At 33.6% G+C, this 22,157-nt stretch overlaps 1 protein-coding gene across 1 annotated transcript in view; it reads left to right on the top strand.

The window, feature by feature from the left end:
* The window catches only part of NBEA (neurobeachin), a 527,091-nt gene that overhangs the window by 424,415 nt on the left and 80,519 nt on the right, over positions 1-22,157 (top strand). The window contains exons 43-45 of the mRNA XM_035337838.1: positions 1,663-1,765; positions 7,553-7,668; positions 15,949-16,061. Coding sequence (XP_035193729.1) covers positions 1,663-1,765; positions 7,553-7,668; positions 15,949-16,061 — 332 coding nt within the window. The remainder of the gene's footprint in view (positions 1-1,662; positions 1,766-7,552; positions 7,669-15,948; positions 16,062-22,157) is intronic.

Below are 22,157 nucleotides of genomic sequence, written 5' to 3'. Positions count from 1 at the left end.
TTTCAGAATTTAGACTCTGCATGTCCTTTGGTAAAGTACTTATTACTTGTGTTCAATTGTGTATTTCATGTTATAATCAATCACATAAATCAATCTCACTGTTTTCTGTGCAGCAGTAAGATGTATTTATAAAGGCAGATCATTGCAATTGGTAAACATTCTTCAAATGTTTAGTCGGATATTTGCTTTTCCTATCTGCCCCTTTCCTCTTTTTTTTTTTTGTAAATATTTTAGTGTAATGTCTACTAGCACAAAAGTTTTTCCAAAAAAAAAAAAAAGGCATCTGAGTAAATGGTTAAATTTTAACTGCTTATTTAATTAGGAATTACTATTTTTTAAATTAGGAATTAAATTCTAATATTCATTTTTAATTTTCTGCTATTAGCATAACAATCCTTAAAAACACAGCTTACATAATTAATAAATGTATATATTTCAAATGATATGAGTTCCTTACTCAAAACCCAGACTACTGTGAAGGGTATTTACCGTACTTCCTTCAGACTTTAATCTTAGGTACAACTCAGAGGAACCAAGTCAGGAATATAAGGTCTCTTAAACTGTCAGTGGGGAGAAACAGGTGTCAGCTGGGCTACTTACAGGAGATGGATAGAGCTAAAGGGGCTGGTTGCCCATGTATAGGAGACATATACCATACCTGTCCAGTATGTTTACCTGAACATGTAGTCCGTGAGCTCAGGAATTGGCACTACTGCTTTGTGGATTTGTTTCCACATGGAATTTACTGGTGTTAGTGAGCTTTTCTTATAACTGAGGCTTTCTTAATCATACATACCTATGTGGATGTTATGCTGTTATGTAGGTTCATTACAGGTTCGTTCTTCATTTCACTGCCTGTTTACATGAAATGCAGTATTTCTTGCTCACTGGAGATCTCGCTTTCTCAGCTCTTGGTTCACAGCTGGTGATAAGCAGCATTAATTCATTTTTTTCCTATAAGTGGGGTCTCCCAGATACGTCTATCAGAATTTGCACATGTAATGACTTTTTTTGGTGAAGTGTAGTACAGCTAGCATATTATAAGGTTTTCTAACAGATGCCATTGAGTAAAAGAAAAAAAATATATCCAAATGACAACATTCTGCCAGTGTCCTGGGAAGGTAATTTCCTTTTCTAATTAAAAACTGAATTAAAATAAAAAGGACCAGATGAGTAAATGTAACAGTGGTGTTTTGTGTATGAAAATATGCTACTTGGAATCAGAGTTGAGTGGTTGGTGAGGTTAGTCAGTAGTCTTTTGCTCTAAAGAACTTTGATATAAGTTTTTACTTCAACTGGAGAGGTAATTAATCTTTTTCTGGTTCCATGTATTTTAGTGCACCTATTAGAAGACCAAATACTATGCAAACTTCCCAGCTAGATAAGAGATGATATGGGCTAATGGCAAGCTATAGTTCCTCTGAGGTATACCTCACTCAGGTCTTATGCAAACTGTGGAGAGTTAGTAGAAAATGTTAACCAGCCAATATTATAGGAATGGTGTATGCCTGGAGTTTCTGTTCTAACTTGAATGCCCAAAGGATAAAAATGGAACTGACTTCTCTTCCCAAATAAAATCCAAACAGTGTTTTAATACATGCTGGTGAATATAAAGAATTCTGAAGATGGTTTACTACTCTGTATTCTCTCTTTTTCATTTAGCTTCTGTTATGTTTAATTTTCCTGACCAAGCAACAGTGAAAAAGGTTGTGTACAGCTTACCACGTGTTGGAGTAGGAACCAGCTATGGTTTGCCACAAGCCAGGTAATTTTATTAAAATAACTTGTAAATTCTATGATTATACTATATAAATTATATTGTTATATGGGTCAATACTAAAACATTATTCCTGTCAAGAAACTCTAGATTTTCAATTTTGTTAGGGTAGTTTGAGAAATAATACCCTTTACTTAATGTATGGCCTGTTATTGTAGAATAGAAGTAAAAGTATTCTAAATTAGATTTTGTGATCTTTAAAGGAAATAAGCACCTTCCAGGTGGACCAAACCTTCAAAGTCTAGTTTTCAGTCAGGTTTTATAACTGTATGCAAAAATGATCATCCTTGCCGTGGATGTAATGCAGGATATGTAAGTAAACTTGACTAGACTTTTTGTTTACTAATTTTTTTTTTTTTTTTTTACATAACTTCTCACTGGCCATTTATATGGATGTATGTGCATTTTACTTCATTGCTTATCAGTAATGTTCATCAAAGCCTGTTTTGCACTTTCCAAATTCCTTCCATTCATTAGTATGATTCTTCCTCCGTTTCCAAAATTATGGATGATCTATATTTTTGAAAAGACCAACCAAGATTCAGTTCTAGAGGTTTTCACATACAATGGACAACTACAGTCCTTATTTGTTCTCTCATCAATATCAAATCAACCTCTGGTCAGAGATGAGGCTGGTAATTGTCAGATCCTATGCTATAAAAGTATTCATATTTCACTGATGGAGAAAATGGTATTTATGTGTACTTGACTGAGCTGGGGTGAAATTTTCTGCTGCCTTATTTTTGTTTGTTTGTTTAGTAGTGTCTGTTCAGACAGTAAAATTGTTCTTGAGGGCGAATCACCAGAAGTTTGGTGACATTTCCTTTTTTTAAGATTCAGATTGAATTTCTATTCAAAAACAAAGAAAAATAAATATAAGAGAGAGGACAGACAGGAAATTCACAAAATATGGTGCCTTGGGTTCAGATCTCTGTTTGGCTTGACTTAGCCAGAAGCCGATGACTTAATCATCAGTGTGTTGTCTGGGATGTGTTTTTCTCTTTCTTTAAGTCATTTTCTACAAAAATTCATATTGTCTGTGTTTTATCCAAGTTCAGAATGTGGAAATACTCTGTAATGTCAAAGCATTTGTAGGATTGGTGGAGAATATTTCTTTCCCAGCTGAACATCATTCCTTGTCATGAGCTCAAGAGACTCAGAATGCCTAAGGCTTGATCTCCTGAATGTGCTGAAATCTTGAGGCAAACTGCCAAGTTTCTTAAGTTTTCACTGAGATCAAGGGAAGTTGAGGCATCTCTTTGGAAGGTGCATCTTGTTAATCTGTGCATTGCTTTTCCAAAAACTCAGATTACAGGAATTGTTGTCCCTAAATGGAAAATAATAGTATTCTTTTCTGAAATAAATAAAAAAAAGGCCACATGTTCTAGAACAAACAAAATGCAAATTTCTCAATCAGAATTTCATATTTATAGTGACATTTTTAAACTTTTGAAATTCATATCCTTTGTGCATTATTCACTGAATAATTGTCTGAAAAAGTTTGTTGATATTGAGAAAAGTTTCAGCTTCAATATTATATGCAATTATTTCCATATTTTTTAATTAAAGTTCAATTAGAATCAAAAACTGGTTTGTTAGCCTTCAGAATAAATCTGGCATATGGTAGTGAAGTTGTTTTACTTTCTTGTTTTTGTGTAATTGCTCTGTGATTTATACATCATAAAAAACCTTTAATCATGGTTTTTCTTTTATTTCTGTCTACATACCCTTCAGTAGGATTGCAGTGGAGTAATTGAGGAAAACTGTGGCTCAATAACTGCTCTGTAGTTAATATTTTGTTGATGTTAGAATATAGTTTTCCTTCCAATGAATAAGTTGGCTCTAGAATGCTAGCAAGAATTTTTAAAGTTATGTTTATTTGTATCATAAACATAAACAGATATGATGCTGAGTAGCCAGCATCTACAGAGGGATTTGCTACACTGAGTAAAATGTTATCATATTTTATGCCCAATTTTTCAGAATAACTTGAAAAAATTTAACTTAAAAATATTTTATCTAAAACAAATCTTTCTAGTAGTTTTGGTTAAATTCTTTAGTTTTATTTTGATAACATTTTTATCCAAATTTAATTACATTGTCATAAAGAAATGCAATTCAAGATGGAAATAATCTGAAAGAGTTAACGAGTTTTAATGAAGTACATGGACTTTAAGTGCATTTCTATTTTTATGGAGAAATCCCGTGATTAACAAAGATGGAAGGAAAAAACAGTATTTGTGATCTTCTAATACAAAGGAATACACAGGAATACAAGAGACATCTTCTGATACAGAGGAATAAAAGTAGGCAAACTGGTATCTTCTCAAGACTGTTAGAGAGCAGCTGTTTTGAGTAAGTCTCCAGTTTGTATCTGCTGGCATTCCCTATTTTTGCCTCTCTAATGCTTTTATTCAACAAAGCATTCAAGACTATACTTAAAGTTATAAAGTAATTATATCCTTAAAATCAGTCACATCTTGAAGTGTTTGGTCTTGTTTGGTGATCAGATTTATCTATCTTCCATATATTCAATTTCGTTGTTCCTAAACATGTTGTATTGATTGTAGTTTTGGACCTTGTCATATGATACAATTGGGCAGACAGTACTATCCCTTTTATTTAACTTATTTCTTCAGCTCTACATAGGTAGATAAGTAATATTAAGTAATAAGTAACATTATAAGTAATAATATCAGTAATAATATCAGTAATGATATCATAAGTAATATTATCAGTTTTACAACACTGTTATCAGACCACTTTTTAGGGTTTTAACGACTCAGGTGTAATTTACTGATGCAATTTTATTCAGGGTAATGTCACAGCCTAGAAAACAAGTGTGAGCTGCTTGTGGTTTTGGAAGCATACAGGGATCAAATAATTGGTAAAAGATACAGTCACATTATCATACTTCACCATTAAACAAGTGCTAGCACCTGCATCTGAATTTTGGTGGGCCATTAATGTGTTAGATGTACAATAGCTTCAGTTACTTAAGCTGAGAAATACAAATGATGAAGTTTTTTGCTGAAGGAAAACATGTAATTTGGCTGATGTGGTAGCTATGTTCAAAATCACCTCATCACTGTCACGAAAGCACAGAACCCTTTCAGAGCTTTGACTGAATGCAAATATAGACGAGTGTTTTACCAGAACCCTGTGATTTTCCCAAGCCTTTTATTTTTTCTGTATAGGAGTAACATAACACAAAACTTCATGCAGATGCTATATTTTGATAAGATTCTTTGTATGAAGTTGGACTGTAGATAAGTTAAAAGTGATTGTGAATTGGGGTGGTCATGCTCCACATATAGAACAAGCCTTCCCTCAAAATTTCATTAAACATTTAGTGAACATATAGATGGCATATAAAACTTGGAAAATTGGATTATCCCCTTGTACGTCAGAGGGTCTTCTGCAGTTTCCATTTTGAGTAAGTACTTCACAGTTCTCAAGAAGCAAAGGAAGCAAACACATATGTGCATCTTCATATTTCTGATGGCATATCAAAACATAGAAATGGTTTGATCAAAGTTGGGTGGATTTAGCAAAACACAAAACCGTGGGTCTGCCTATTTTAACTGAAACAAGCAGGTTGTGGAACCAATTTATTGTGCATAATTTTTTCTAGTCTCTTCTCAAATAGTTTCAAGTTTTTCAAATACCTTAGCTAAAAAAAAACAAATGAGGAGCCTTTTTAGTATATTTTGATTTTATATAGAATTCAATTAAATCAGGCTTTCAAATGCAAAGTCCAGCATTTGACAGTTCATAGATTTTTTTGTGTCTCTTGGAAATTGTGGGTGAAGTCTAAAAGCATCTACTAAGTTGTACTGATACGTACATTCGTTTTGTTATGAGAGGAACAAAAAGTCTATGACAGAAATGCTTTATAAATTTAATTACCTCTTTAGTATTTTTATTTTCTGTATTTATTAATGTGTGCAGCATTAGTCATAGTTTACTGGGAACAATACAACTTTGAGACTTCCAGTATAAAACTAATTGTAATTCTATAAAATGCAATAAAATGTATGTCTGCATTCAGATATTTCTTATCATAAATTGTTCACAAGAAGCATAATAGAAACAATGTTAAAAATAAATTAATAAATAAATAAAAGTACTCTCTCCTGTGTACTAGTAAAGCTTACGTACCCCTGACATCTTAAAATCTACTGTAAAATAAGGAGAGGTGGCACCTTATGCACTGCAGTTTGGGGTAAATATAAATTAAAAACGAAAAGTAGAAGAAGTGTAGGTACACTCACATGGTCATTTTTGTATGCCCAATTTGTAAGAGTAAGCATAGCAGTCACTGACAACCTAGACGTTGACAATTCAGACATATGATTGTGATAACTAGTCATTCCAATAACTTTTATCCGGGAGTAGGGTATAGTGCATGTATGCATATATATATTTATAAGTAGGTGGTCCACAGTTTTGTAATCAATGCCTGATTTGACACCTCGTATACGACTTTTTTTTTTTTTTTCTTTTTTAAAGAAAATGCTCAGCATTCAGAGTCGTGAAACAGTACACTTAGTATGTCTAGTGGGCAACTGAAAGCTGGTATCTCCAGCATTGGGTGAAAGCATTAGGTGTCCCCAGTTACTCTTGGTAAGATATATACATACCATATATATATCTTATATAGATAGATAAAATTAATGAATAGACTAAACTTCAGAAATCTTTTTTTTTTTTTTTAAACAAGTATAAACATTTTTCTATTTTGATCCATTTATAAAGTGTATGTTTTTGTAAAAAAGAAAAGGTATCTGAGGAGAAGAATTTTTCCTCTTTCCAAATATTTTCCTTGTCTCTTTTCAACAAATATAATTTTCTTTAGAAATGAGTTGTGAGCAATTAAGCTATTTCTGCTTGTTGCAGATTTCTTTCTTTAGTGCATTAGTGACTGAACCCAGTTTCCTGTATTTTACTAACAATGGACAGCATATATAATGGGTAATTTGGTGCATGGTATTTGGTTATAACACTGTTTTCAAATTGTATCTGGAAGAGCTGAAGTTGTCTGCTCTATTATTCCTTGGCACACTAGTTAGATTCTTTTTCCCTTGTACAATCATGTAATTTTTAGAAAATTTGTGGAAATTAAATCTTAAACTTGTATTCCTTTTCCAAATTTCAATGAAATGCAATTCTGGAGAAATTATCAGCTATTCTGGAGAGATGGGCAGATGGACATGTGTGCAGATAACTGAATAAAACGGGTTTCTTTCAGAAATCAGGCTATAAATAGAAATCTTGTAGATTACTGGGATACAGGAGTGGATCATGGGTAGTTGACATTGGAGAAGGAACACAAATTGTGGAGTAAATATCTTCAACCCATGTACTGGAAATATATGGCACTTTAATATCTATCACTCGCCTTAATTAACTTATCTAAACGTGTCCTTCTGAAACAGGGAAATGGTACTTCTCTTTTATTCCTGCTGGACAACACAGGCACCAGGAGGTCTGCAGTTCCTTTTATTTCCAGTCTTTTAACCAGATTCAGAACAAAATAAAACACAAAATATATCCTTCTGAATTATTACAATGCTGTAGTACTGGTAAAATAAAATAGAGATCTTAATTTTAGTAATTTCTCGAATATGGGTAATAGTATCTTCTTGACTCCATTAAATGAGATAAAAAAAAACCTCTGAGACAATCTGAAATTAATCACACTAATAATGTTGCCCTAAGTCTTAACATTTAATGAGGCTCTTAAAATAATCATTCTTTAAATATATTTCCTAGGAGAATCTCTCTGGCCACTCCCCGACAGCTTTATAAATCATCCAACATGACTCAGCGCTGGCAGAGACGAGAGATATCTAACTTTGAATATTTGATGTTCCTCAACACTATAGCAGGTAAGGCTTCTGACTCTTTAATCCTTCATAATATGTTTATGTTTGTCAAAGTCTTAAGCACCGTGACTTGATAGAATACATTTATCCCTCTGGAATTCAGCTGCAGCTTTATGATAGATTCTGAAACACACACATTAAATTTTATCAGAAAATGCACAAGCTATCACTGAGACTTTAAATTCATGTGTTGTTGTGGAAGCTGTTCCTTGCTCTCCTTCTGCCATTTCCTCTGCTGACAGCTTTGTCTGAAGCTTTATTAGAGTCAACAAACCATTGCCAGAGAGTGTCTGGAAATAATAATGGGAAAATGTAATTTCGCTACTTCATCATTCTCAGCAACAGCAACTAGACAGCAGAATAACAACAGTATTCTGCCTAGTACAGATGTCACCTGGATTGTGGTATGATTAGATTACAGCATCTTTTCTCATTTAGTTCTTTGAACTGAAATACAATATCAGATTAGGTATTTAAAATGAGAAATAACTGCCACAGACATCCATTCATTATTGGCAAAAGAAGAGTTTTTCTGGCAATTGTCATTAATTAAACATTTACAATGGATTTTCTTTTTCACTTTTCCCTTTTCTATGTATTAACTCCTGCAGTAATTTTAAATGTAAAAAGCAGCAATTTTCTACACTATATACTAAGATTTCTAGGATGTTGTCTACTATCACGATTCCTGCCTCCAGCACGTATACTGCTTGTGAACCTGCCTACAGAGAGGCTTCCTCAGACATTTCACTCCAGTGAGCTTTAATTTGAAACCCAAATTAAATTCCACCAGGCACCACTTTGTACTCCAGTGTTAGAACTCATATCTTTACTTGGCCCTGACTTTTGTGCTTGAGGTTATCTTCAGGCCAGCTATAAGACAAATGCAAGTGCAAAACCCAGACGTAGCACCCAAATGACCATTACTCTGACCAGTGTGAGTCACTGCACTCTTCCCAGTAGGGCAGTGGCAGAATTCAGTAGCTGTCAAACATGCTTTCTTTGAAACTTTACACTTTTTCTTCTGTGCTTCCCTGCATCCAGTCTAATAGATATTAATAAATGTGTCATCAGATTATCTCAGTGGGATACAGAAGTGCTGCCACTGAATGGGTAGAAATCTGAGGGCATGTTTACCTTGGGCAGTGGAGCACAAAGCAAGAGTCCAGTCCCTGAAGCTACCAGAGACCTGGGCTAGAAAGTCTGGTGCAGTAGCATACAGGCACACCAGCTTGGTATCTGAGCATTATAGTCACAGTCACGCAGATCTCTGCCTAAGGAAGGAGTCCTGCTGAGCGTTTATTACCCCTGGCACAGGGCCACAAGAATGCTGCTATCCTGCTTCTGGACACTGGCCTGCATCCAGCTGCTCCATGTCTCTCATGCATCCGCTGCCCTTCTGGTTATGAGGAAATTCAGTCAGAGCCTGGCAGGCTCCCATGCCTAAACTTGGGGGGCTTACTGAAGAGCTGGGTAGTTAGTCTAACTCCTCTCAGCCCTTGTCCAATACATTATTGACAAAATGTCCTTCACTTGTAATTTCCTTTTTATGTATTCATTTCTTCTGTAAGCAGTGTGTCTAAAGTCTTTAATGAGAGGAGACAAGAGCTGAGCCACTTTTTGATAAATTACTTTTCATTTTTAATCAGTTAAAAAACTTGAAGGTCATTTATTTTTAGGTGCATCACCAATACATCCAAACCTGGAAGGCATCCTTATGTCTGAATTCAATTAGAAATTGCAGTGATACTTGCACCAAAGTATCGATCCAATCAGAGTATCCCAGAAGTCTCAAAAAAAAATATTTTTTTTGACCTGTTGCTTGATATAGTGCTGCTAGACAGGCTTTATAGCCAAAGACCTAGATGCTAATGTAGGCAAGTTTCTCTTAATATCATCTAGTGTTCACTTAGATTCATCTGCTTTCCAAAAGGATAGCCTTCCATTTGCATTCCAGGTTCCCAAAGTTTGGAGGATTACCAACTAATTTTCCTCTTTTTGTCTTTGAATTTGTATTGCATTTGGAAAAACTTACAGCAGCTTGATCAGTATTTTAGTAGTGTCTCACAATGTCTCTACTTTCTGGCAGATTTTTTGGTATAATTCTCTTGTTGTAAATCTCTTTTGTTCATGTAATCTCATTGTTCTTTGTATAAACTCACTTGCTCATTTCAACAACATTACATCTCTATCAAGTCTTTCAGCAAGACATGATCAAACTAAAATTTAAATTTTGGTGAAGACCTTATTTTCTGAAAGAGGTAAAAGAGTCTCTAGAACAAAGTTGTCCCAAATCTTTAGCCCCATTTTTAATTTAATGACTTATTTTGTAAAGTCATTCTTTTTGATGACATTTTGAGCTCACATGGATTGAATTTGTGCTTTCTAAAAGAGAGTCAATATGCTGATTTAAAAATTTTTAGAAGTGGCCAAAATTTGTTAAATAACAATCAATAAGATCAGGTATGTCACAGTGGTCTTCAATGCAAAGATCTTGAAAGAAATCATGATTGCAATGCTGTATTATGTGTTTTTAATTTCAGCTTTTTCATTTTTTTTTCAAGGTTTGAGACTATGAACATAGAAAAATAGATATCAGTTGCTAGCATTATAACATCTGTTGCATAGAATCTCCTGACGTTTTGTTTGAAAGTCAGAATACCTTTGGTAGCTGGCCCTTCTGCCAGCTACACACACACAGACAAAAAACTTTCTGAAAACAACATAAGAAAATTCTGTCTGCAATTCTACACGTCAATAAACCTCTTACTCCAGTTTGGAACACACGCTACAGTTTTTGAAGTTTTTGATGAAAGCAAAAAGGAAAAAAAATATTTTTTGAAAAGTCATCCTATTTTAGTTATCCCTGTATTAGAAACATTGGAACTGATAACTGTCCAGATACATCTGTGTTACATAGAGGCAAATTTCTGTGTATGAAGTAGACACCACCTTTGGCAACCAGAAGAAAATACAATATTTTGTATTTTGTACACAAACATGAGATACTATGACATCCTTTGCCAAGTAAAGACATGATGTATTAATTCTTTCTTGTTTTGGAAATCCAATTTCCAAATACACTTTTAATTATACTCATTTTTAGTGTGATCCCATAATAGAGATTTCTTCTAAAGTTACAACTTCTTTACCAGTAATTGTTTGTGTATACAGTGATGGTCTAGTTTTGGGCTATAACTCTTTGTTTAAACAAAATATTCATGTTTAACAATATCATTGAATTTAGCTATTGAGAAATATGTGCACCATTTTTTTTAATCATGTTGTCATATAGGTTTCTTTTGGTATATTCAGCATATCTGAGCCATAACCTAGTCACTTAAGGAAAGTGGATGTTTGCCACTTGAGAAATGTGGATTATTTTCTGCTAAGTGACAAATAGGTCCCTTTATCATTTTTCTTCTCTTCCAAATATGTAGAGGTTCACTAACAGAGGCATTTAGTACACTTTTTGCTAATTATTTTTATCATCCTTTCTTCTTACGATGGTGCTTCATTAGCCTCTAACTGTTTGTAAAACAATAAAAGTCACTCGTGACTATTATAGGTTAGAGTAGATTATCTTAGATGACTTTTCCATCCTAAATGATTCTATGATTCTACATTTTTGAAACTATTGTCTTCTTTCAACCTGTTTCACTGGCTCTCTAGACAACTATTTTCTCATCTCCCTATTCTGTTTCTACAGTCTTCACTTCTTTCTTGCCCTCTTTACTAACTTGAACATATTTCATCATGTTTACAGCTCTGTTTTTTTCCCTCCCCTCAAAAAAGTAAACACTGCACTGTGCTATTTATCCATCAGTCTCAGTGTTATGCTCTCTGTGCCCCTGGTTTTTGTCCTGGCTGTGTAGACATAAGCCTTCCTGGCCCTCCTCCTACCTATTCCCTTCCCAGGGATTCTTTAGTTTTGAAGGGTTGGGAGCAGCTATGATTATACTAATTGCCCTTTCTTCAGGCACATAGAAAAAGGCCATATTGCATGTGAACAACGTGTGTAAGCTGAATGCTTTGGGTGATATAAGGGCCCAGTAATCTTTATTATTCTCACTTTCAAAATTATTGAAAAGTACTTAAAAGTAATCCCACTGTAGCAATAATCAATATAGCAATAATCAAATATAATCAAATGTAGCAATAATCAAATATAATCCCACTGTAGCAAAAAATCAATAAGAGTGGAGACAAGTAGTTTTGTAATATTTGCAGTGCTCACTATTTCAGTTAGAAGTCTAGTTTTGAAATCTATTTTTCAGTATGTAACTGACTTCTGCTATTTTTTTTTTCCTTTTCAACTTGTAGTATATTTAATATGTGTTTGCATTTGTATATTGATATTTTAGTTCTTTTAAATCCTACCTGCCACAGCTCTTAATACAACTGGAGAAATATATCCATAATTTTTGTAAGTCATTTCTTCTAGTGGAAAGGGATTACTTTTAAAGGTTTGTGGAAAAACAAAATGACACCTCGAGTCACATAATAAATTCAGATGAACTTCTTCCCCCTCCCTCTTTTTTATTTTTGCCTGTTTAGCATTTTCCACTTTTTTACTCTGTGATGTACAAGCCCTTGCTGGTTAATTATGTATATATTTAGCTACTGCATGTGTTGGGCTTATTATTGTCATCTAATTAGATGTAACTCAAACTACTTGCTTCTAGAAAAATCATTAAAAATTCTTTCCTAATGACCTAGAGATGACAAAATGTCTGTAAAGTGTGAAGAAGCAGACAAGCACAGGAACATTGCTCTTAAAGAGTGTTAATCCAGATGCTGCAATCATCTAATTAAACAATATTTTGCTGTCATTAACATTTTCACCAAGGAATTGCAGTTATAATTTCTTTGTCAGCTGTCTCTAGCTCACTTTACCTTCAAAACTAAAGTGCCATATAAAAACATTAAATTGGATGGTTTAATTAAAAAGTTTTTTTTTTTTTTTTTTTTTTTAATGAAGAACATATCCAGTATTTCTGAGATCTCATTTACTATGCCTCAGTTTTATTGTTCAAGTAGATTAGTGTCAGAGGCTTGCAATATTTAATATTCAGCCTTTAATCTCTGTAAGCCTACTTGGGAAAAAAATCTGAAGCTTCTGAAAAGGTATAGTGACTGAGGATAGCAGTACAGGTTTGCGTTTTATATTTATTTAGCTAAAGAAAGAAACAAATGATTCTTTCTGGAAGCACCAGACAATTGAAGAGGTGGCTAAATATATTCTTCTGCTGACTTTTTACTTTGAAAATAACCATTATAAAGTCATAACTGATGAAGAAAACATTCCTAATAAAGTTAAACCACTAATATTTATGCATGCTTAGAATTAGGGATTTGTAATCCCATTACAGCCCTAGATCACTGTCTTCCAGTCAGATAAGCATAGATGTGTGGTCCTATTTCATCATGAGTGTTTGCTCTACTTTTACAATTTAAACTAGTGTTCATCTTTCTGAGTCATTTTTATTTGTTGATATTAAAAAGAAAAATGTTAAATTAAGAAAAATAAATAATGAACTTTTTTACTAAAGAACTTAATGGTTATTATTAATAGTTAATCTCTTCAAAAGAAAATATGCTTTATAAATATTGAAGTAGGAGAGAAGTAAATATTTTGTTTATTTAGGCATAAGACTATGGTTATATTTATCAAATACATAATCACAAGGGCCTCATAGTATGTAGCTTATCCTGTCTAAACTGTGAGATCATCTGCTTCAAATTATTTCTCAATGCAGAGTTTAAAAAAACAAAACAAACAAAAAAAACAACAACAACAACAACAACAAAAAAACAGAAGTTTTTCAATTGTCCATAATATATCAAAAGCACACAGCAAAGAACTCACAGCAGCTAGGTTTGGGATTGATTTTTTCTTGTGATGTTTACATATTTGTGATTTTCAAATTTGGAATTGGAACAAAAAGTCAAAATCTCATAGATAGAATACTGAAATTGAAAAGAAGTTAATGGAACAAATATTGAAATTAAATAAAATCTCAATATGTAAAGTCTCAGTTTTGAAATTAAAAGTAATTTTGGATAAACCTAAATTTCTGTTTGGGAATTTTTGAAGAAGGGTGTTCTTACCTTTACAAATGTTTCGCAAAGAGTTTTCTAAATTTATTTTCAGTTATCCCTTCCATAAGAGATTTTGATTCTGAAGAATCATAACTTTTGTTTACATTTTGTATTAGACTGTGCTCACCTCAGTCATTCTTTGCCTGAATCTCAAAGTTATTTTAGTCTGCTGTCTACATAAACAGCAAATGTATAACAATAATACAAATGTATAAGGTAAATGTGTCACTGAAGTATATTAGAAAGAAATTTGTGCAGCAGTTAAAATTATTTTCTGACTTCTAAAATATTATGTGAATTAGTTCTTTCTTCTTTTTGGATAACATTTCAGCAGAGGAGAAGAATATATTAATCTCATTTATAGAACAGGAACAGAAGAGTTCAGGAGAAATCCAAAGGAAAATTTCTCTGTCTGAAATATCACTACTATCTTTTTTGGTATATTTTCTGTTGTGGAGATTTTTACAAACTCTTCTGTTAACTTAGTTGAGGATTGTGATGGTGAGAAAACCATTTATTATATAAAGAAATACTTGTATTAAGGTCACATTTTAAAAAACATTAAATTTGACAATCTGAAGAAAATTTAGAAATCATATGTAATTAATCCCTTGCTAAAGCAGCAAACAATATTCTGATCTGAGAGACATGAAAATGTGACAGACTTACCTTCCTTAAAGATTTAAGAATCCCCCAAAATTTAAACAAAATCATTAATATTCTGCCAGAGAGTACTTTTCCTATTCCTCTCTCATGCTGATAAATCTTGCTTTATTTCTTGATCTAATTGTCTGATAACTACTCAAGTCCAAGAATGATTTTGCATTTATTCACTGTTAAGATTAAAGAATTGCTTTTGTTCCTATCCATGTTTATTTGTATGGTGTACACAGTGCTGTTATATATATATATACATTTAACAAAGTTGTAGTGTTCCAAATGTTAAATAATAATAATAACAATGTGCACCTTTCCCTTTTTCAGTGAGACTATGTACAAAATAGAAACACACTTCTTGTTCATCAACTTCCATTGAAAAATAAGGTGCTTGTAGAGCAGTGAAAGTTTCATATTTCATTAAAGCAGAGCTAATTTTTGTGGAGAATTGCAAATGCTGCTCATAACAAGGAAGCCTGTGTTTTTCTGTGCCAGGTTTTGTACCCCAGGAATCTGTCCAGAATCTGGAAGGAAGCAGTTAGCAAGACAGGGCTGTAAATCTGCTGCAGGACTGGGAATTGTTAACCTGGGTTATTTCAGTCTGCTAATTATATTATATAAATACACACACACATATTTATTACGTGATTTTGTTTTTTAAGACTCATGTTGCATATTGTGTGGTTGACAGTAAATCAATATGGTGGATGCTTCTGTACTGAGCAACTTCGTCTTATCACTGAAATGTTAGACACTACTAAATACCACTTGACACCAAAGTAACAGCCATTCCAAAACATACTTTTCCTGGTGATGAACTCATAATTTTCAGTTCACTTCAGTCTCAAATTGTTCTTTTGAAACAGTATCTAAAGATGGCTTTTGCATATTTGAGCTGCTGCTGGGATCATAGCAATGTTTCTTTTGTTACGTTTGTAGAGAGTAGCCTGGGGCAGCTCCATCTTTTATGAGTGGTAAAATGTTTTTTAATTTTCAAAGTGGCTAGTAAATACTGTTACAGTAAGCATGTCTTCTTCCACCTCTAATTCTGAGATCTCACCCTTTCTTCAGTGGAGAAGTGTTGTGGGGACTAATGGATTAATATGCTTCAGGTCAGACCTCCATTTTCATACCTCAAATAGAGATCTTTGCTGTTGGCCTGGCATTTACAGCTAATCACATTGCATATAGCTGATAGAAAAATAATACTCCAATAGTTTTAGATTTCAGCATTTGTGCTAGAAAACAGCTCCATGGAAATAAAAAGGAAAGTGTTTACTGGCATAAGGTGTTTTATATTGATTTTGAAATATACTGTGCTGATATTACACTGATTTCTGTGTCAACTTCTGTTTCAAAATAAGTTCATCTAAACAACTGCTAATCTCTGGAATATTTATATCTGATTCTGTCTAGTGGGATGAATTAGGAACATGTGATACAATGAATGTAACTGCCAGATTCTTTTTTCAGATGGAGAAATTGACTATTTCCTAATTCCTAAAACATTTTCTTTCTTAATAGGACGAACATACAATGATTTGAACCAATACCCTGTATTTCCATGGGTGTTAACAAACTATGAATCTGAAGAGTTAGACCTGACACTTCCAGGCAACTTCAGGGATCTTTCAAAGGTATTGTTCAATACTGTTACGGACACATACCCAGCCTTGTTAGCAAGAAATTTTACTTTATAACTTGTAGTCTTGTTAATAAGTAGGTCTTTACCTTAAAGTCAGAAAAGTATGAAATAGATTTCTACTTTAGAATAATTTTATGAATCTCTACATTATGTATTTATATGACACTGACAGACAGAGTTCCAAACCTGCAACTGTTCAGTGCCTTTTGACTTCCAGTGCATGATGAGACCACTTGATCTTACTGTCTCCCTTACTTCATGGAAGTTCAGACTAATTTTTCACTTATTTTGCAAGGCCTAGACTAGTAGCAGCACCTGTTGGTTTAACAATTGTTAAGTAAAGAAGTATTTTTTTTTTTAATTTTAGATTATGGACTATCTGGTTCCTATTATTATTTGTGGTCCTCCAATCAAACTTGGACAGTTAGTTTTTTATAATAATAATACATTTCTTCTTATTTGTTTCTCTAATATCACCAGACTGTAGTCTACCCAGATCTGCTACCCAAATAGAGCCAATAAATTGAAGAAAAATTGTATCCTAGCCAAGCATGGCAGAAGCATCTGGGGGGCTCTAGTTTTGGTCAGCTGGAAGAAAGATGGGAAACGGTTTGAATCTGAGTTGTGGGAAGAGTCTTTCTTTTCAAAATGCTCATGCATTTTGAGTAAAGCTCAAAACTCCATAATGCTTTCACTTGCTGGCTTTATGAATGAGACTGGAGAGAATAAAATGACTCTCAAGGCCTATGCTGCAGCCCCTGCTTTACCTGCTGCTGTTAGGGATGAGGGTTTCTGGTGCTTCTGCCTTTAAGTATGCTTTTCTTTCCTCCTTTTCCTGCAAATGAACATCTTGGGCAGAGAGAGCCCACCCTCGGCATCTCAGTGTTTTGTATCCCTGTTGGAATGGCTGTACTTGCAGGACCTCTACATGCAGTACCTATAGACAACTGTAACTGTTCCTGGAAGCCTGCTTTTGTGAGACGTCCAAATTAATTTGAATAGTACTTGACTGAATAATAGCAGATAGACACCTAAGTTTCCCCTCCCTTTTTTCTTAGGTAAATAAAGTTTTTTTTAAAAAAGAAACAGAAATCAAACTACATTAACTATAGGCCTCAAATGTAGAAAAATTTGTTGAGACACTACTTATGTTGTGCAGAACTACTGACCTTTCACAATATTATATACTTGCTTCACAAATGTGTTTTTTACTTATATAACATCGCTGTAACCTGAACCAGGAACAATAAAAGAAAATCCACAAATGTGAGTTAAATAAAGATCAGTAATAACCTTGCACTGGCTTGTTCACCAGTGAATATAAAAATATACGTTTTAAATTGTTTATGGTGATAAAGCTTTCATTAAGACCCTTCCACTTTTCAAAATCTCTCAAATTCACTTCTTTCTAGTATGAATAGCAGTGTGTGTGGTGAAGTGCAACAAGATTAAAGTGTGTCTCAGGAGTCTTTCATTAGCTACTTAGTTTTGGTTAAATCCAAATTTTCATGGCAGCCTATTAAAGTATGTAATTGCAACAGGAAGTAGTGTGATAGCTGAGTACTCACGAGTCAGTAAAGACTCATTATGGAATTAGTGCTTGTACGGTTTATTAAGTATCACCGCAATCCTAGTAGTGCTCTCCTTTGAAAGGAAATGTAAAAGCCCTTGGTTATTTGTTTCTTCAAGAATCCATGCAATGTACACAGCAGAAAAGCCCAAGGACCTTTTCTTACCCAATTTGATAACTATATCCTCTTATTAGAAAACTACCAGTGGTTTCCTCTGGAAAAGCTAGGCTTTGGCTACCCTGAAAAAAACTACACAGAAGTAGTTAAACAGAATAGTCTCCCCTTTCAGGCAAGATCTGGGCTGCATTTATTCCATGTATTTGTGGGAATGCACATGTGCAATCTGTAAAGTGTTTTAGGATCCTTCAGGATGAAAAGGGTGTAATTGTCAATTTTTTCAAGTGTTTATTACAATAAAATCTGATAGCAGCTCCTTAGGTTTCATTTCACAATGGTTTTAAAAGGAAATTTAGATTAATGATTTTCTGTATAATGCAGTGTCCAGTTAGTATGAAATGCCATACTTCTGTGCACTTCGGCTGTTACGTGTTACTTGCATCCTGTTTCAGTTCATGCATTATTAGTAGATAATAATCTTCAAAATCAGATCTTACCTGAAATATTTCCTTGGCAATTCAGTTTTCATTTTCATGCTTGTCCAGAATCTGTAATTAAGCCCCTTCCTTCCTTGTTTGGGAGGTGAATTCTGAGCAGCCTAGTGCTTAAAAACTGGTGATTTATTATTCACATTACTGAAGTTAGGTGTGCCACCAGGCTTCAGTCAGACCTATGGGTCAGGTGCACACAATATCTTTTCCATGAGGAACTACTTCCTTCTGTCATAATTTACCCTGGAATGCATTTCTGCAGATCTGATGGCAACTTAGAACCTCAAGCTAAGCTGCTGATAGATAAAATATCCTTTGTCAGTTCCTCACCTTCTCTCTTCCTGTAAGTTTGCCCTTCTTGGGTTTCAAAAAGCCTCTGTCCTTAATATTTAGTAATTAATATGCCTCAAACAACCTTTTGAAGACATTTAGAATTCTAGCACTAATATATGGGTTGTAAAAGTCCACAGAAGCAGTGAAATTGAAATTAAAAGTGATGCCACCTATCATATGTTGTTTTGTTGGTTTAAAACATCTTTTATAGTTAAATATAGGTACTAAATCTATCTTCTTTTGAAATCATCCGTGTATTATCACACAAAGTTCCCACAAAGCTTCATTGTCATTTATAACTGACTTTTGAAATTTTTTAACCTTTGATCCCTAGGCTTTCTGTGTAAAATATTACACATCACCTATGCATTTTCACAGCTGCTAAGTGAATATACTTTATAAATGTAATTCATATGTTTTGTGGAAATGAAATTAGATGTGTTTGGTTTGCTGACAATGCCAGTGACAGTAAAACATATGCCTTTTGCATTTAACTCATACTTAAATATTTACATTTCTGCAAAGCAATCTTGAACATGTAACTTGTCCTCTCCTTGTATTCCATTTTATTCTAGTTTTATTTAGCACTCCTTATGGTGATACCTTTGCATCCAAATGTTTCTGTTCTCTCCAAACAATTATATTTAAATATTAGTCTAAAAATACTTATACACCTTTTTCTTTCAAGTTTCTTTTCTTTTCTTTCAAGAGGAAATTCCTCTAATAAGTGTTTTTTTGTTTTGTTTTGTTTTTTACATAACATGGGTTTTGAAGGTGATGTAGCTGTAGGATATAATGGACCAGGCTTTGAAGGTGACGTAGTTGTATGATATATTGGACCTTTTATTTGGTTAGACAGTGTAGGCTCAAGTTTTATTCATTACTTATACAAGGTTAAAGGTTATATTTATTGTTTGACAGGATGAAAAGCTAATGAAAGAGGCTGTCATAGATACATAGATTATCTTTTCACTATCGAACCACCAAGTGATCTGCTTATTTTCTTCTTTACTGAGATTTCCTTTGGAAAAATACCTATGGTAGTAAACATTAGCACACAAAATGTGTATGCAGCCCCTCTTGCACCCAGAGGTTTTGGGGATATTGTTTTCAAGAGGAGCACTTAAGATATGTTATAGTTTGTTTGTGCAAAATTGTATGACTTTTACTCCTAAATTATAGTGAATGCATGGGTTTGACATGCTGCATTGTTCCTGTTCATTAAAGTGTAAATGGGAAATTTTCCTCATTCACTTCTAGTCATATATCCGGTTAAATAAAATTATTTCTTCACCAGGCAAAGTAATACTAATATTGACATGTGTATGAGACATCACACACCTATTCATTGAGTGGAAAAAAATATATTTTGTTAATATAGAAGGTGTTTGACTGATGTGTGGTGATAAGCATAACCGCTTTTCCTTATTACTGTGCCATTTCAAGAAAAGGAAGTGATAAAGCCCGAAGGCTTCTAAATGTAATAATGCAAATGAATGCATCGAGGTGTGAATATTTCAAGGCAAACCACACTTAATGCTTCCAAAATGCATATACCATGGAATGGAGATGGAGTTTATGGGTATCAAGAACCACTCTCACTGGAAAAATGAAAACTGCAACTGAAACTTCTCTCTTTATCACATGCAACTCTACTATTAGATAGAAAATTAGTTTGATTCTCATTTAGTTTAAGCCACACAATTAAGCATTTTATTTTCTTAAATAAAAAGTTAATTTACTGAGTGAAACTCTCATACTTTGAATCTACCAGAACTCTCATGTCAATTAATAATTTTGAGGTTGATATGCCAAAGAAAAGCTGTTTAAAAATGTGGATAAATTTAGAATTTATTTTAAATTTTAAAGTACCATGCTGAGATGCCCTACTTAAAGGTTGCTGTTTGCTGTTGCTGTTTTTTTAACAATAAAAGCAAGTAGTCAAGAAAAGCTGTCTGTGTTCAGCCAAAGCCAAATAAGCCCATGCTCAAGATTCCTTTTGTATCCAACTACAATTTTGTGCAGTGCATTAGAAAACAAGATAAACAGATAAGGTAGCTGCTGCCTGAATTAGAATCAAGATAAGCAACATATTTCAGTGGCCAGATAAATAGGATGCTGCATTCAGTTCTGCTCTCATGAGAGAATATAGTTCTATGAAGATAGCTGGCAAAACAGTAAATATTACATGAGCTAGCATAACATGTCCACTGGATATAAACACTAGTTGTATTGACAATACACTGGTTCAAAGGCCAGATGTCTGAAGAGATTAGCCAGATAAAAAAGAGTGACATGAATAGCAGTGTGTTTTTAATGTTAAAGTAAATACTTACTTTATTTTTAAATGGAAAAAGAAGCATAAAATAAACTCAAAGAGCAGCTTTTAGTACACCAGACATGAAGTGGCTGAATAGAAACTGTCATAGAGGGAGATGTTTTGCATGATTGGAGTTAAGACTATATTATGAAAGCTTGTTATGAAAAGTTATATTATTTGGTAAGAGTCTTTAAACACTTTTGCTTTGTTTTGCATTAAATAAAAAAGCAAATGTTGTATTTAGAAAAAGCTTTTTATAAAATTTTATAGAAAGAACTTTTTATTTAAGGGTCAGAATAATTTGTTTGACTCAAATTCAATTTCCGTACTAGTCTTATGGTTAAGGTACAGGACACAATACATGGATTCACCTTTGCCTTTGTATTTTTTGTGCAAGAAATTTTAACTAGTTTGCACAGCAAGTGTATCTTAATGAAATTTAAATAAAAGTATTTTCATCCATTACATGAAGATGCATGGATAGTTCCATATCTAGAATTTATCTGTATTTTATAACTGTAGTATCAGCTTAAAACTGTATTAGTTGACTTTCTGGGCTGAGAATGGCACTATTCAGCTATGGAAAAGTGACCAAAATTCCCTACACCCTTTGAAAGAGCAAAAGCAGAAATGTCTCATCCATAGGAATGTGAGAGACTAACTTTATTGTAGAATTTATAATCTAGCATCACATGTGCCTTATCAGAGTAAAAATGGGTTAGTCTTTGCTGAAGAATGAACTGTTATTGGTTGCTTTGGGCAAAAATATTTTGCTACATAGATGTTAGGGAAAAAGAAAAGCCACTAAGGAAACTAGTGGCAGGCTTCTTTGGATTTACCCCATACTTGCTATTTTATTTATTTAATTTTCCTCTCGCAGAAAATGTCTGTTCATTTGGTGCACACAAATTGAGGTTAATCAGCAAGATTTTTAATTATACAACAAAAGAAAATAAGAGACCTAAGCATTTTCAGTTAGCTTTTTCAATGAGTATGATTTCATACATCAGGAGATTAATTTGATTCTATTAATGTGTGAAGTGCCTTATAGAGGAAACCTCTACACCTGCAAGAAAAGGCAAAGAGGAAGATCAGATGTTTCCTGTATTTATCTGCAGCAGGCCAAAGAGAACTGGTGTAATTCTGAACCAGAAGCTGGAAAGTTGTATGAGCATGGTGCAACTCCAAGCTCTGCTTCCTAGGCAGTATTACAGCCGCACTACTGAGATTTGTCACCTGTGTATAAACAGGGTTGT

The sequence above is a fragment of the Oxyura jamaicensis genome, chromosome 1, assembly GCF_011077185.1.
Source record: "Oxyura jamaicensis isolate SHBP4307 breed ruddy duck chromosome 1, BPBGC_Ojam_1.0, whole genome shotgun sequence".
Lineage (NCBI taxonomy): Eukaryota > Metazoa > Chordata > Aves > Anseriformes > Anatidae > Oxyura > Oxyura jamaicensis.
This window is presented reverse-complemented; position numbering and strand designations above follow the sequence as displayed.